Below are 13,878 nucleotides of genomic sequence, written 5' to 3' on the forward strand. Positions count from 1 at the left end.
GCTCTGCCGATAGCTGTAACAATATCCTTTAGCCACTTAATGTTAGCTGCTTTGCTCTGCTAAAGCTTTGATAGAGACGTTAGATTGAAACCTTCGTATAGAACAGGCTAAACCATATTATAAAGCTTAAGTTCCTCTTTGCATTTAAAGAAGCATTTAAATGTACGCTGATAGAGTAGAACATCAAGAGCAGATTCTAAGCTATAGGACTAGTTATGTATAAGCTGTAGAATGTCCTCTCTCACTTGAATCTCCACTTAAGAACTCCTAACTCCTCTAATAGTTGAGAGGAACAATTAGGCTTTAAAGACTCCTTAAACTATAAGGGAGCTTGACTTTCAAACAGAGCATATTAAGAACTGCATTATACGGCATAAAAATGCCCTGGGTTACGCCGTCCGCTGCGTTACACGATGACTTGGGTTATGCACTTCTCGAAGCTGCCTCTGGCTGTCTCTTATCATGTCAATCTCAGCACATGTCATGTACCCATAGCTATTGCAAACCCGGCACGATGTCTGTCCAACGGATTCGCTCCGCAACCTGGCAGGTAATCAACCGATTGTACCCCCGCGGCACTTACCGCGGCACTTCCCACCCCATGCCCTGTCGGCGCACACAAACACACGTAGCCAGTGATGCCGATGCAGCAACCAACCCGGCACTTGGTGCAGACACGGAGTACCGGGTCCTCGGGGTCAGCTACGGACGGGATTCCGCGCGGGATTGGGAGGGGGGGGATGGGCCGTGGCAGGCTGTGTTGGACATGGCAGGATCGTGTTGGACATGGCAGGATCGTGGATGTGGTCGTGGCGGTTTAGCGGTTTCGTGGGGGGAGCACAGTACAGTACAGTAGCGGGCAGTAGGCTCCGTAGCTGGTTTCTTTCTACTGCCGCCGCTGCTTCTCCTCCCTCTTCCCTCGTTCTCCCTCTTCCCTCGTTCTCCCACATCCCACTTTTGCCACCCCACCACCCCACCACCCCACCACCCCACCACCCCACCACCCCACCACCCCACCCCACCACCCCACCACCCCCATACCTACCACCCACCCTAGAAGATCCCCCTACCTAACCCTAAAAGACCCCCCTACCCACCCTAGAAGTCTACCGCTATACCACCCACCCTACCACACATGCCACCTATACGCAACTATACCCGACGATACTCAAGCTAACTCAACTACTCTAACCTACTCTATACTCTATTCTCTCGACGTACAGCGTACCCCCTTTGCCACTCTGGTGGTCCTTTGTTCTTTTGCCTCTTCTAACGCTCTCCACTCTCCACTCACTCTCCACTCTCCACTCTCCACTCTCCACTCTCCACTCTCCACTCTCCACTCTCTACTCTTCACTTCTCACCTAATCTGCCACCAGCCACAGTGTCTCCTCGCCGACTCCACTGCTGTTACCACCGCACTTTTCTTTACCACCCTTACCCACTATACCGCCACCGTTTCTTCCTTCCCCTCCCCTCCCGGCCTTCCCGATTGATGGATCTCCACTATGATCGTCTAGTCCTTTAGCTCTAGTCCTCTAGTCTCTAGTCCTCCTTTAGCTAGCCCGCTACCCTTAGCCCTAGTCCTCTAGTCCTCTAGTTCTCTAGTCCCTAGTCCTCTAGTCCTCTAGTCCTCTAGTCCTCTAGTCCTCCTTTAGCTAGCCCGCTACCCTTAGCCCTCTAGTCCGTCCTCTAGTCCTTCTCTAGCTAGCCCTCTACCCTTAGCCCTCTAGTCCTCTAGTCCTCTAGTCCTTCTCTAGCTAGCCCTCTACCCTTAGCCCTCTAGTCCTCTAGTCCTTCTATAGCTAGCCCTCTAGTATAACTAAGGTAGAGTAACTATAGTAACTCTAGTACTACTAAAATACCAACTAATGCTATTGTAGTTTCCCATACTCGCGACTCTCGTCTTTCGTCAATTGTCGCCTACTATTGTCGCCTACTCCATCTCCCTCTCCGCCTTTTTTCCCTCGCCACCACTACCTACTACCACGCCTCCAACTTTACCCACCTCGAATTTGTTTATTCTTTCCTCTTTTCATATTGATCCCCCCTCCCTTCCTACCCCTCCCCCTCCCCCTCCCCCTCCGCCTCCCCCTCCGCCTCCCCCTCCCCTACCTTTACCCCCGGCAGCAACTTATATAGATCTTCCCTCGTTCAACGAAGTCCTTTTTATACCTACACTTACAGGCACAAGCAAAGAAGTCGCCTTTCTCTTCAATTCCCTTTTTTATCCTGACCGGTTCTCCTCCTTTGTCTCCATTTACATACACGTCTCTCTCCGCAGCCCTCGATCGACCGAACTACACTCCTCTCAGCCCGCAAAAAGTTGTCAAGACACGCCAGCGACGACGGCAGCAACCACGACACACACGACACACACGACACACACGACACACACGACACACACGACACACACGACACACACGACACACACGACACACACGACACACACGACACACGACACGACACGACACGACACGACACGCCCACCACCCAGATAAATACACTACCCCTCACGGCCTTATCCTTCCTCGGCATCTCAGATCACCAGGTCCCCCGAGTCCCCTCGAAATCTACATATACATCCATCAGAAGCCGCTCAAAACCCGCCACCACCCATCGAAGCGCAACGAAAACACCGCCGAACCTGGCGCGAACCTATGATCGATTTGCCGTTGCGAGAATACAAGCCTCCAAGCGGGCCAATATAAAGCCCTCTCTCCTCACGGCATACTCTGGACGTGTTGGCCAGACATAGCACTACTGTATGACTGACTTGGGGGACATCTTCGATGAGCTCGGCCTTACCCAGTATCTTGATAGTTTCCTCGACCAGGGTTTCGACACATGGGACACCATCCTTGACATCACGGAGCCGGACTTGTACGTGTGCTGCGCCGCCCAAATACTGGCATCTCACGGCGGAACTTACGGGACGGGATGCTAACTTCTCCGCAGCGACGTCCTCGGCGTGAAACTCGGCCACAGGAGGGTGCGCGAGACCCTTCCTCGAAACTTGAGACTCCCATGCTGACTTTTTTGCCCCAGAAACTCCAAAGGAAGATCGCAGCGACGAGAGGTATCAGCCATGCCCAAGCATTAGCGTCACCGAAGCGAGGCACGGCCTCGCTGGAGGACAAGCAGTCCGACGACACCAAGGGCGCCACGCCGAGGTCAGATGGCAAAGATGGCAACGCGTCGACCCAGCCGAGCGGGAAACGAAAATACAGGAGGCACCCCAAGCCGGACGAGAACGCTCCCGAGAGGCCGCCGTCCGCATATGTCATCTTCTCCAATAGTAAGGCGCCCCATGCCTCTGCGATTTCCAGGCACTAACAACGACGACAGAGATGCGCGAGGATCTGAAGGGCCGGCCGCTATCCTTCACCGAAATCGCCAAGTTGGTGGGAGAGAACTGGCAGAACCTGGCCCCGAGCGAGAAGGAGCTCTACGAGCAGCAGGCGTTTGCTGCGAAGGAGAAATACACGGTCGAGCTGGCGGAATACAGGCGGACGGAGAGCTATAGGACGTACTCGGAATATCTGATCGAGTTCAAGGCCAAGCAGCTGCAGCTACAAGAGAGTAATCAGGAGGGTAGGGTCATGTCCAGAGCGGATCCTAAAGGTCCAAAACTGACAGTGACAGCACTTAATGAGAATTCCAAGAGGCCAAAGCTCGAGAATATGAATACGAGCAACAACAGCACCACCACGAAAAGCAGCACCGCATCCAACCTGAGCCGTGAAGCCTCACTAGACTCCAGAACACGCGTCCCATCCCTCGGCCCCATCCCAGCGCCCTGGTTTCCAGCCGACACGGCACTACAGGCCCCGCTACCGCCAAGCACCAAGGCCCAGACGTCGCCTGGCGGACCCAGCACCGCGCTGCCAGGATACCGCGACACAGTCATCAACCCGAACCTGCAGACGGTCGCGTGGAGGGATCATGCCCGCGCGCCAGAGCTCCCAATACACGGGTACAACCGCCAGGTCGAGCCGAAGCTGAACCAGTCCGGGATCTTGAATGCGCCAGAGACGCCAACCGCGCAGGCCTTCCACAACCAGCCACGCCCGTCGCCGTCGTCGATTGGTGCTTTATCGCCGCCGTCCCTGACATCAGAATCGACCGTCTCGACGCAGCAGTCTACCTCGTCGTCCACGGCCGCTGACCCGCGTCAGAACACCTACTTCGCGCCTCGCATACCCCTGGACCCATCACGTGATAAGCCGTCATTCCCCATGCACCCGGCCTTCTCCCACAACAACTCCAAGGCACAGGCGCACTTCGACACCCTCCCACCCATCCGCCACCCCTCGCTCTCGCCGCAGCTGCCGGCGTCCATCTCGTACAACTCCCAGTCCGGTGAGTCGACACGCCGAGTTCCCACACTCTACCTCGAAACTAACAATGCCAGGCATCCTCGCCATGGACTACTCCTCCATCAACCAGGCCAGCCAGCGCACCGGCTACCTGTCCCCCACGCGCCCACTGCACCGGCCGCAGCCGCTCCCGCTACAGCTGCGCCATCCCCACCCGAAATCCCCGGACGACGATAACGCGCCGCTCAACCCCATCTCGACGCTTATTCGCGCGGGCGAGATAGTGAGTAATCAGGGCCGGCAGCAGCAGCTGCCGGAGAAGGCGCAGGGGGATCAGCACCAGCAAGATCCCTGGTGAAGCAGAAGGGGGGGGTATATAATACATACCATACCACCATCTTTTTCTCCCTTAACTATATACCCACGACGCGTCGTATCCGACATACACAGCGTCGCTATCACATACAGGTCCGGGTCCGGCTACCCGACAACTGACTGCGGGTACGCTACTTATTACCACCTTGATATGCGAAATCAACAACCATATTACAGCACCCCGCGCATCTAATCACCGCTCTGCACTCACTTGCATTGCGCGGAGAACACACATCGCATCACGAAACTAACTAAACCAACAAACGACGGCGCCGAGCGCTCTACATTGCTGGCGCGGGCGCGGCGTCCGCTCCCTATGCGGCTTTTTTTAGACTACCATGTCTCACCACACACCACTACATCATACACGTTATACACGTTTATTCCTGCGCTTGCATACATTACACGCCGTAACTACGGTCGGCGGCCGGTCGATACAGTGGCGTTGATATCGCTAGTGTGTGTGCGAGGAGAGAAAAGGAGAGAGAGAGAGAGAAGAGAGGAAAGAAATGAAGGAGAGGAGGAAAAGAGAGGAGGGGGGAGGAGAGTGGTTACTACCGTTTATACCCCGGCGATCAGGGACAGAGGACTACACCGATGGATGAATGGACGGCGGATGGAAGGGGAGTAGCTGGGGTCGTGGGTTGGTTGGTGGAGGTAGATTTGTGGAGGGGTTGTCTGTCTGTAGATAGATGCGGAAAGAAAGATGAGAGATAAGAGAGATAAGAGAGATGAGAGAGATGAGAGAGATGAGAGAGATGAGAGAGATGAGAGAGATGAGAGAGATGAGAGAGATGAGAGAGATGAGAGAGATGAGAGAGATGAGAGAGATGAGAGAGATGAGAGAGATGAGAGAGATGAGAGAGATGAGAGAGATGAGAGAGATGAGAGAGATGAGAGAGATGAGAGAGATGAGAGAGATGAGAGAGATGAGAGAGATGAGAGAGATGAGAGAGATAGGAGAGATAGGAGAGATAGGAGAGATAGGAGAGATAGGAGAGATAGGAGAGATAGGAGAGATAGGAGAGATAGGAGAGATAGGAGAGATAGGAGAGATGAGATAAGAAAGATATGAAAGTAATGGAAGTAATGAAAGTAATGAAAGATGAAATGTTTCCAAGACTTTGAGATGTGTGTGTGCAGGTGCTTTGTGTGTGTGTGTGAATAGATTCTGGGTGGGGTTTTATGTGTTAGTTATGTTTCTCGGAGAGATATATATACATATATGATCAAGGCAACCCTACCAGGACCAGTCTTGAGTTTGACCGCGCAATCATAATCAACTCAACCCTTCTAACCGTGGATGTGAAGCACTCTCAAGCCGTACTGGAGGTGGCGGGTGACGTCGTGGCACTCCTTCCCTCCTTCCCGGACTGCCTACTCTCGGAGGCATTGCTCCGTTCTTGCTGTTATTGGTCGTTCTTGCCGTCGTCGTTGGTCGTTCTTGCTGTCATTACTCGCTCTTGCCGTCGCCGTTGGTTCTTGCCATTGCTAATACTTTACTTCTGCTCTGGCTGGTTGCTGCTTCCTGGCTGAGCCCGAACCAGAGACCAGAGGATTGGGGGGGGGGGAGCAGAGAGCGGTTTTCCTAGCGGCCTTGTTGCCCTCGTCCCTCGTTATCCATAGAGGCATCGATATGGGACATTGTGCAACTTGGAATCTTCTATAGATCTCTCGGGTGAGTCGTCATCAAATAGCAATGGATGGTGATTTTGGCTATTTGATTGTCTCATACCTAGGGCGCAAAAGAAGGCGGGACGAGGGCACGAGATGTGGCTTGTCTATTTTTGTGTTCTAATTCACATACCCACACCCAAACCTCTCACAATACCCCCTCACCCCCACCACAACAAGCAGCATCACCAGCAGCATCAACAAATACCGCGGCCCCTTCCGTACAACAGCCGAGACAAGACGTTTTGCCGATACGGGGCGCGGGAGGGCGCGCACATGGCCGGGGGGAAGGATGCGGCGCGGTGTTCGTCGGAAGGGGTAACGCGCCCATATCAAAATCTTGTGTTGGGGGACGCGGAGCTCTCGTCTGGAGGGTGTAAGTTTCTCATCGCAGCATTCTCCGCCCTCCTCAGCGTGCACCTTCCCCCTATCACTCCGTCTCCGGTGCCTGGGACGTCTTCCCATTCGCGCGCTGCCTGCTGTGGTTGGGGGAGCCGGGTTGTTGTGAAAGCGGCTCTGTGCGAGGTGTGTGGCGAGGGCATGATCGTTGAGGAAGCTGCGGTGGCAGGGGTCACACTCAGGGTGCGATTCAGAGCGGCGGATGTGAGAGCGGAGGGCGAGGCGGGTTGGGAAGGTGAGGGTGCAGGGGGCGCAGGATGTTTGGGGGGGCATGGTTTGTTCCCCTTTTTTTTTGGAAAGGAGAATGGGAGCTTGGGGGAATTCGGGAAGGTTAGATGGCGGGGAGTGGATGGTTGATGTATGTTTCTGTGTTGGAGGCGGGAGGCCGATGGGGTGGTGATCCTGTTGGAGGAAGAGACGGGAATGTTCTGTGCGCAGCATGGAACGAGGGGCGGTTGATGGGATAATGAAAATATAAAAAACGACTTTGAATTTGCGGTAGATAGTTTCAGGGTCTCTTCGTTAGGGCCTTAGTCCTTGTTGTCTCGGGCTTTTGGAATGCGATATTCTGGCGTATATTCTGAACTCATTCTGTTCGGGTCGTCCGGTTTACGCCCGCTCATATGGTTGATTGAGTCCTTTTAAGAAGACTAGTTTTCATTGTTGGCCAACAAAGATTTCATCGGGGCCTTTCCCACCGCATCTATGGCATTTTTTACATATCTGTGCCCCCCGACATGGTAAATCGCCTTGCGGCTACTCTCGTCATCAGAATCAGGGTACAACACGAAAGGAACTGGGGTCTGAGGTGGATAGTCCGGCCAATCCAGCTGGGAAGATGCGGTGACGGGTCCATTCTGTGCCTTCGAACGTCTTCCTGCTGCCCACTCTGCGAGGAAGCTCCTAATTTTCTTGATCCCTCCATCGCCTGCTTCAATAGGCACCTTCACCTCCAATTCCGCCATTTCCTCTATGGCCGTGACGTCTTGCTCGTGGTGTGGAACGCTGAGAAAGTGACCATCCAGAGTGAGAATCTCGTATACGGTGACGAAAACGCCATCGACGTCGCTACGGTGCTGGTCCAGTCATGCTCGATCCTGAGATTAGCCCAGGGTTTCAGGTATTCTCACGAGGTAGCGAGCGCGTACGACGTGATCACTCGACGCAAATGTAGTTATGTCTAGAGAGTACCTGGAACCCTAGGCTAATCTCAGGATCGAGCATTGTGTTGCCCTGAGTAGATATCCTCTAGGACTATGTCGCATTGACCTAGAGCCCCTATAGGGCTAGTAGAAGCTATGGCTTTCTTAGGCTATATAGGGGTAAGTTGTGCTAGGCTAGCCTAGCAGGTGTAGATTTTTATGTAGAACTCTGTAACCTAGATGAGTGCTACGAAGTCTGCTAGTAAAAAAAAGCCAAAGGGTCGTAGCTTAGACTATTCCACAACGCAGCAATCAGGTGTATGATGTGGTGAAGTGGTTTAGACAAGTTGCAACAAATGTTGAGTTTGAGAACTCAGGGGTAAGTCAGAGGTTAGCACCTCACTGACTTTTCAAAAACAGAGAATAACAAGATCAATGCTTGGAAGCTTGTAAAAGACGTGGAAGTATGTGATAGTCGATTTACTGTATTGTTGTTACGACGGAACAAGAAGGCTGGCCAACTACAGGACAGGAAGGAGGGAGGTCGCATGAGTCCGGCCCTGGTGCCTGGAGGGGCAGCGGGGAATAGTAGTTCCGAAAGTATCACGTGACGGACTCGCAGGATGATGAGAAGAGTCCTAAGAGTCCAGGACTCCGAGGACTCGAGTGAGTTCCCAAGAGTCCACTAGGCACGACGCCACTATATAAGTAGATAGTATTCCCTTAGATAGGAGCTTCGTGCTCAACTCAATACAGTATTTGTTATATACTAGTAACGTGTTACTTGAAGCCTTTGTGTCTGATCCCCTGCCTCCTCTGATAAGTAAACCTTTACGCAAGAGAACCTCTGTGTCTTCTATCATTTAGAAGTCAGCGTTACACTTTGAGCACCACTTCTACGAGGCACTGGCTCATACACAAAGCAACATGTCTGTCGTCAGTTCGAAGGGGAAAACCCCCACCACGCCAACTTCGTCTCAGAGGTCTAAGCCTGAGAATGAAGAGATGCCCGACGCACCCACCGTCAACGAACTCAAGGAAACTCTATGCGTCAAGTTGCCCGACACTTACTCCGGCAACCGAAAGGAACTTGAGGTGTTTTTGCTACAGGTCGAACTGTACCAGCACTTCAATGACGAGAAGTTTCCCACCCAGGAGAGCTATGCCCTATGGACTGCGTCCTACCTTAGGGGGGAAGCCCTGCGATGGATCGAACCATTCCTCAAGGACTATTTCAAATATGAAAGTACCAATGGAAGCATGACAACTACGCAGACTATGTTTGGCAGCTGGAAAGGATTCTGTAAGGAAATCCGACGCATGTTCGGAGACATCGATGAGATTAAGACCGCAGAAGACCATCTGTTTGCACTTAAGCAGACTGGCAGCGCCCTCACATACTCCACAGAATTCCAGAGATACGGCAATCAGACAGGATGGGACGCCAGCGCACTCATCAGCCACTACCGACGTGGGCTGAAGAGCCATATACGTATGGAACTTGCCCGTTTGGAACAACAACCAACGGACATGGTAGCGCTAATCGAACATACGGTCCGAATCGACAATCGACTATACGAATTCCAGAAGGAACGTCGGACCTATGACAAGCCCAAGAAAAGTTACCCCTACCGGGGAAACGAGGGCAGACGACGGGATCAACACCCGCGAGACAACCGTTGGTCGGACCCAATGGAACTCGATGCCACGTTCAAACCTGGACGACCCCGTGACCCTAAGAAAGACAGACAATTCAAGGAACGACTCTGTTTTAACTGCGACAAGCCAGGCCACATGGCCCGAGACTGCAGACAGCCAAAGAAAGGGAACGGCGGACGCAAAGTCGGCAAGCAACTTAACGCCACCTGGACAGGACAGTTGAACGCAACGTTTGTGAGCAAACAGGACTGGGGAATAAACGGCGAAAGCACCCCAGAAGACGAGAGCTCAGACGAAGGGTCGGAGGCGGAATCGTTCACCGTCTCGGAACAGGAGACCTTCAATGAACTCGCACCTACGGAACCAATGAGTCCACGGTGCAAGAGCGTAGTAAGACGCATGGCAAAACACGCCCACGCGAAGATTAGGGCTGAACGAGACAAGCCCAGCGGCCAGAGGAGAATCCCCACGCTTAAGGGCATCTACGGGAACCTGTTACAGGAACTTCCGTTAAAATGCAAGGTGGACGACTGCAAGGATGACCTCTGGAGATACTACGACCAACTAACGAATACCCGCAGGCTGCTTGGCACGTCCCAAGACGTAGCTAAGTTGGAAGCCCAAGAAGCGGAAGAACTGGAGAAGGATGTCGAGCATATGGCTAAACTGAAGTATATGAAAAGCGTCAAACTTTACTACCAGGACCGCAGGAGAGCCCTGAAGAAGTACGACGAGAAAGCCAGAGATATGCTCCGACGGGAAAATGCGAGACCCACTCCACACATCGAAAGGAGAGCCATGGAGCAACTAGACACGTTCTCCACGCCTCCGAGGGAAGATAGTGCATGGGTGAGAGGACAGCAGGAACTATCAACGACAGACGCAACAGAGACTGATCATCCCTGGCACGCGTATGTCTACTGGGAGTATTGCAGCGAAGATGACTGCAAGCTCCACTGGAAAAAGAAACACCAGAATCAGTTGTTTCCCCGATCCTCGCCCAGGATACACTTCAGAGACGCAGAGCAAGTTCATGCCCTCAGGCGAAGCCAGTCTGAAGGGGACTTGCCTATCAAAAGCGAACAGGTATACGAGAAATACCCACATCTGCTAGATGAAGCAGAAGAACGAGGGAAACGATCTCCCCAAGGACCACCATTGGAAACGGATGAATACTATCCTTCCTCGGACGAGTCAAAAAACTAGGAGTCCTCGACGGTAGGCCACCGGCGAGCGACATGAAGAGGCCTAGTACAGACCAGCTATGCGCCACGATGGGCAGCATGCAACTATATGTGGTCGCTAAGATACAACAGCGACACCTCCGAGCAATGATTGACTCAGGAGCGACGGGCAACTTTATGACAAAGAAAGTAGCAGACACGCAAGGTTTCAAGACGCAATTGAAAACCGAACCATACCCGTTAATGGTCGTAGATGGAGAGCCCATCTCGACTAATGAAGGAATGGTGACCCACGAAACGGTCCCATTGGAAATGGTCATGCTACACGGGCACAAGGAAACGATTCAGTTTGACATCGTGCACATGGACAACCATGCGTGCATCCTTGGTATGCCATGGCTCAAGAAACACAACCCCCAGATCGACTGGTGGAATGAGAAAGTTGTGATGAGCCAGTGCGCGTGTGAACAACGGACGGACACGCGACAACGGGAGAAACCCTCCCAGGGCCGGAAGGAGTTATGTGCAACCTCCGAGCTCGATGACCTAGCCCAGGCATCCTCACCGATGAGTATACCGGTGGAGTACAAGGAATACGAGCAATTATTCCAGGAAGGCCCTAAGAACGAGGCGCTTCCTAAGCACCAACCATGGGATCACGAGATACCTTTGGAGAAAGACAAGAGTCCACCGTTCGGACCAATATATCAGCTATCGGAAAAGGAGCTGAAGGTACTTAAGGAGTACATTGATGATAACCTAGCGAAAGGATTCATCAGACCATCCACATCACCAGCAGGAAGTCCGGTGCTTTTCGTACCAAAGAAAGACGGCTCCCTACGGTTATGTGTGGACTATCGAGCGTTGAACAACATCACAATCAAGGACAGGTATGCCCTGCCGTTAATCAACGAACTACACGATAGATTTCAAGGAGCAAAGATCTTCAGTAAGCTAGATCTGCGAGGAGCATACAACCTGATCCGAATCAAGGCTGGGGAAGAGTGGAAAACAGCATTCCGCACCCGCTATGGCCTATTCGAGTATCAAGTCATGCCCTTTGGGCTAACAAACGCACCCGCATCTATGCAACGACTGATGAATGATGCTTTGCACGAATACTTAGACATCTTTACCATTGTCTACCTAGACGATGTCCTGGTGTATTCAACAACCAAGGAGGAGCATGTCAAGCATGTCAAACTCGTCCTGAAGAAACTAAAAGAGTACAGCTTACTCCTCAAACCAGAGAAGTGCGAGTTCCATAAAAACCAAGTCGAATTCTTGGGTTACATTATTGGAACGCACGGCATCAAGATGGACCAAGCAAAAGTAACGGCAGTGTTGGAATGGCCAACACCGACCACGGTCAAGGAAGTGCAAGCCTTCCTAGGCTTCGCCAACTTCTACCGGAGATTCATCTCGGGATATTCCAAGGTAGCTCAACCACTCACGGAGCTTACCAGAAAGGATCTCGAATTCAAATGGACGGACAAGGCAGAGGCTGCTTTCCAGGAACTTAAGACGAAGTTCACGGAAGCACCTATCCTTGCTACATTTGACCCTGCAAAGAAGATCATCCTCGAAACGGACTCTTCTGACTTCGCAATTGGAGCATGTCTGAATCAACCAGACGAGAACGGTAAGTTCAAACCAATCGCGTACTACTCTAGGAAACTGTCACCCGCGGAACTCAATTACGACATCCACGACAAGGAGCTACTGGCTATTGTCGTTGCCTTTGAGCAGTGGCGAGTATATCTTGAGGGACCCACCTACCCTGTGCAGGTATGGACGGATCACAAGAACCTCATATATTTCACCACAACCAAGGTTTTAAACCGCAGACAAGTCCGCTGGGCAGAAACCCTCGCAGCCTACAACTTCACGATAACCTATCGCAAGGGCTCCGAGAATGCAAGAGCAGATGCTCTCAGCAGACGGACCGACTACGCCGGCCCAAAGGAAGAAAGACCTAGAGCAATTCTGAAGAAAACAGATGCAGGAATACAGTACAACGAGTTACTAGCGACGATCTCAGTCATCGAAGATACAGAACTCGAGGAAAGACTCAAGAAAGCTTACGCAACAGACGAATGCGCCAAGCGAGTCTTGTCCAAAGTCGAAGGCGACTTCACCATCGACGAACAAGGATTGATTCGATACAAAGGGTTAGTGTATGTCCCAAGTCAAATGAGACGCCCGCTGGTGCAAGAACAACACTCGTTACCAGCACACGGTCATCAGGGAGTAACACGAACCTTTGAACGAATCACTCGACACTACTACTTCCCAGGTATGAGGAAGCAGGTAGAGACAGTGGTAAGAGAGTGCGACATTTGCAGCAAGTCAAAATCCAATAGGCACCTGCCATACGGACAACTCAAGTCGACACCAGTACCAAAAGGAGCGTGGAAATCAATAGCTTTGGACTTCATCGTCAAGCTTCCACCCTCCAAGGACCCGTTAACAGGAATAGAATATGACTCTATCCTCGTCATCACGGAAAGACTCACGAAATATGGGAAGTTTATACCATATCTAGAAGCTAGCGACGCCGAGGCGCTCGCATATACCTTCATTCGAGTCATATTAGCCGATCATGGGATGCCAGAAGAAATCATCTCAGATAGAGACAAGCTCTTTACTTCGAAATTCTGGAAATCATTGATGGCGCTACTGGGAACAAATCATAAGCTGTCAACAGCTTTTCATCCCCAGACAGACGGCCAAACAGAAAGATTAAATCAGACCCTTGAACAGTACCTGCGAAGCTATGTCAATCATCAACAGGATAACTGGGTTCAGATCGTACCCATCGCACAGTTTGCATATAACAGCGCGATGACAGAAGCAACGAAAGTCTCACCGTTCTTTGCCAATTATGGCTACCAGCCAGAAGCATATAGGCAACCAAGACCGGATGAATCACGAGCTGAACAAGCCCTGATCGTGGTGGAACAACTGAGATCGTTCCACGAACAACTTGCGACGGACATCCAATTCTTAAATGAACGATCCGCCGCATACGCAAACAAGAAGCGCAGTATGGAACCTGCCTTCAAGGAGGGGGATAAAGTATACCTACTCCGGAAACATATCAAAACGAAACGACCAAGCACAAAG

General features: G+C 52.0%; 3 protein-coding genes across 3 annotated transcripts; 1 reads left to right on the forward strand and 2 right to left on the reverse strand.

Annotated features, from left to right (window-relative positions):
* Positions 1-2,080: 2,080 nt before the first annotated feature.
* Positions 2,081-5,568, forward strand: VC83_06953 (uncharacterized protein). The gene is made up of 5 exons (XM_024470533.1): positions 2,081-2,883; positions 2,959-2,992; positions 3,049-3,298; positions 3,349-4,362; positions 4,415-5,568. Exons 1-5 carry the CDS (start codon positions 2,768-2,770, stop codon positions 4,675-4,677), a joined length of 1,677 nt encoding a protein of 558 aa, XP_024322100.1. The 5' UTR covers positions 2,081-2,767; the 3' UTR covers positions 4,678-5,568.
* A 920-nt stretch (positions 5,569-6,488) lies between these two features.
* Positions 6,489-7,208, reverse strand: VC83_06954 (uncharacterized protein; the record flags this gene model as incomplete). The annotated part of the gene is made up of 1 exon (XM_024470534.1): positions 6,489-7,208. The coding sequence occupies one exon, from the start codon at positions 7,206-7,208 to the stop codon at positions 6,489-6,491; it is 720 nt and encodes a 239-aa protein (XP_024322103.1).
* A 209-nt stretch (positions 7,209-7,417) lies between these two features.
* On the reverse strand, positions 7,418-7,732 carry VC83_06955 (uncharacterized protein; the record flags this gene model as incomplete). Its single annotated transcript, XM_024470535.1, has 1 exon — positions 7,418-7,732. One exon carries the CDS (start codon positions 7,730-7,732, stop codon positions 7,418-7,420), a length of 315 nt encoding a protein of 104 aa, XP_024322102.1.
* Positions 7,733-13,878: the final 6,146 nt, after the last annotated feature.

The sequence above is a fragment of the Pseudogymnoascus destructans genome (genome assembly GCF_001641265.1).
Source record: "Pseudogymnoascus destructans isolate 20631-21 unplaced genomic scaffold scaffold_17, whole genome shotgun sequence".
Classification (NCBI taxonomy): domain Eukaryota; kingdom Fungi; phylum Ascomycota; class Leotiomycetes; order Thelebolales; family Thelebolaceae; genus Pseudogymnoascus; species Pseudogymnoascus destructans.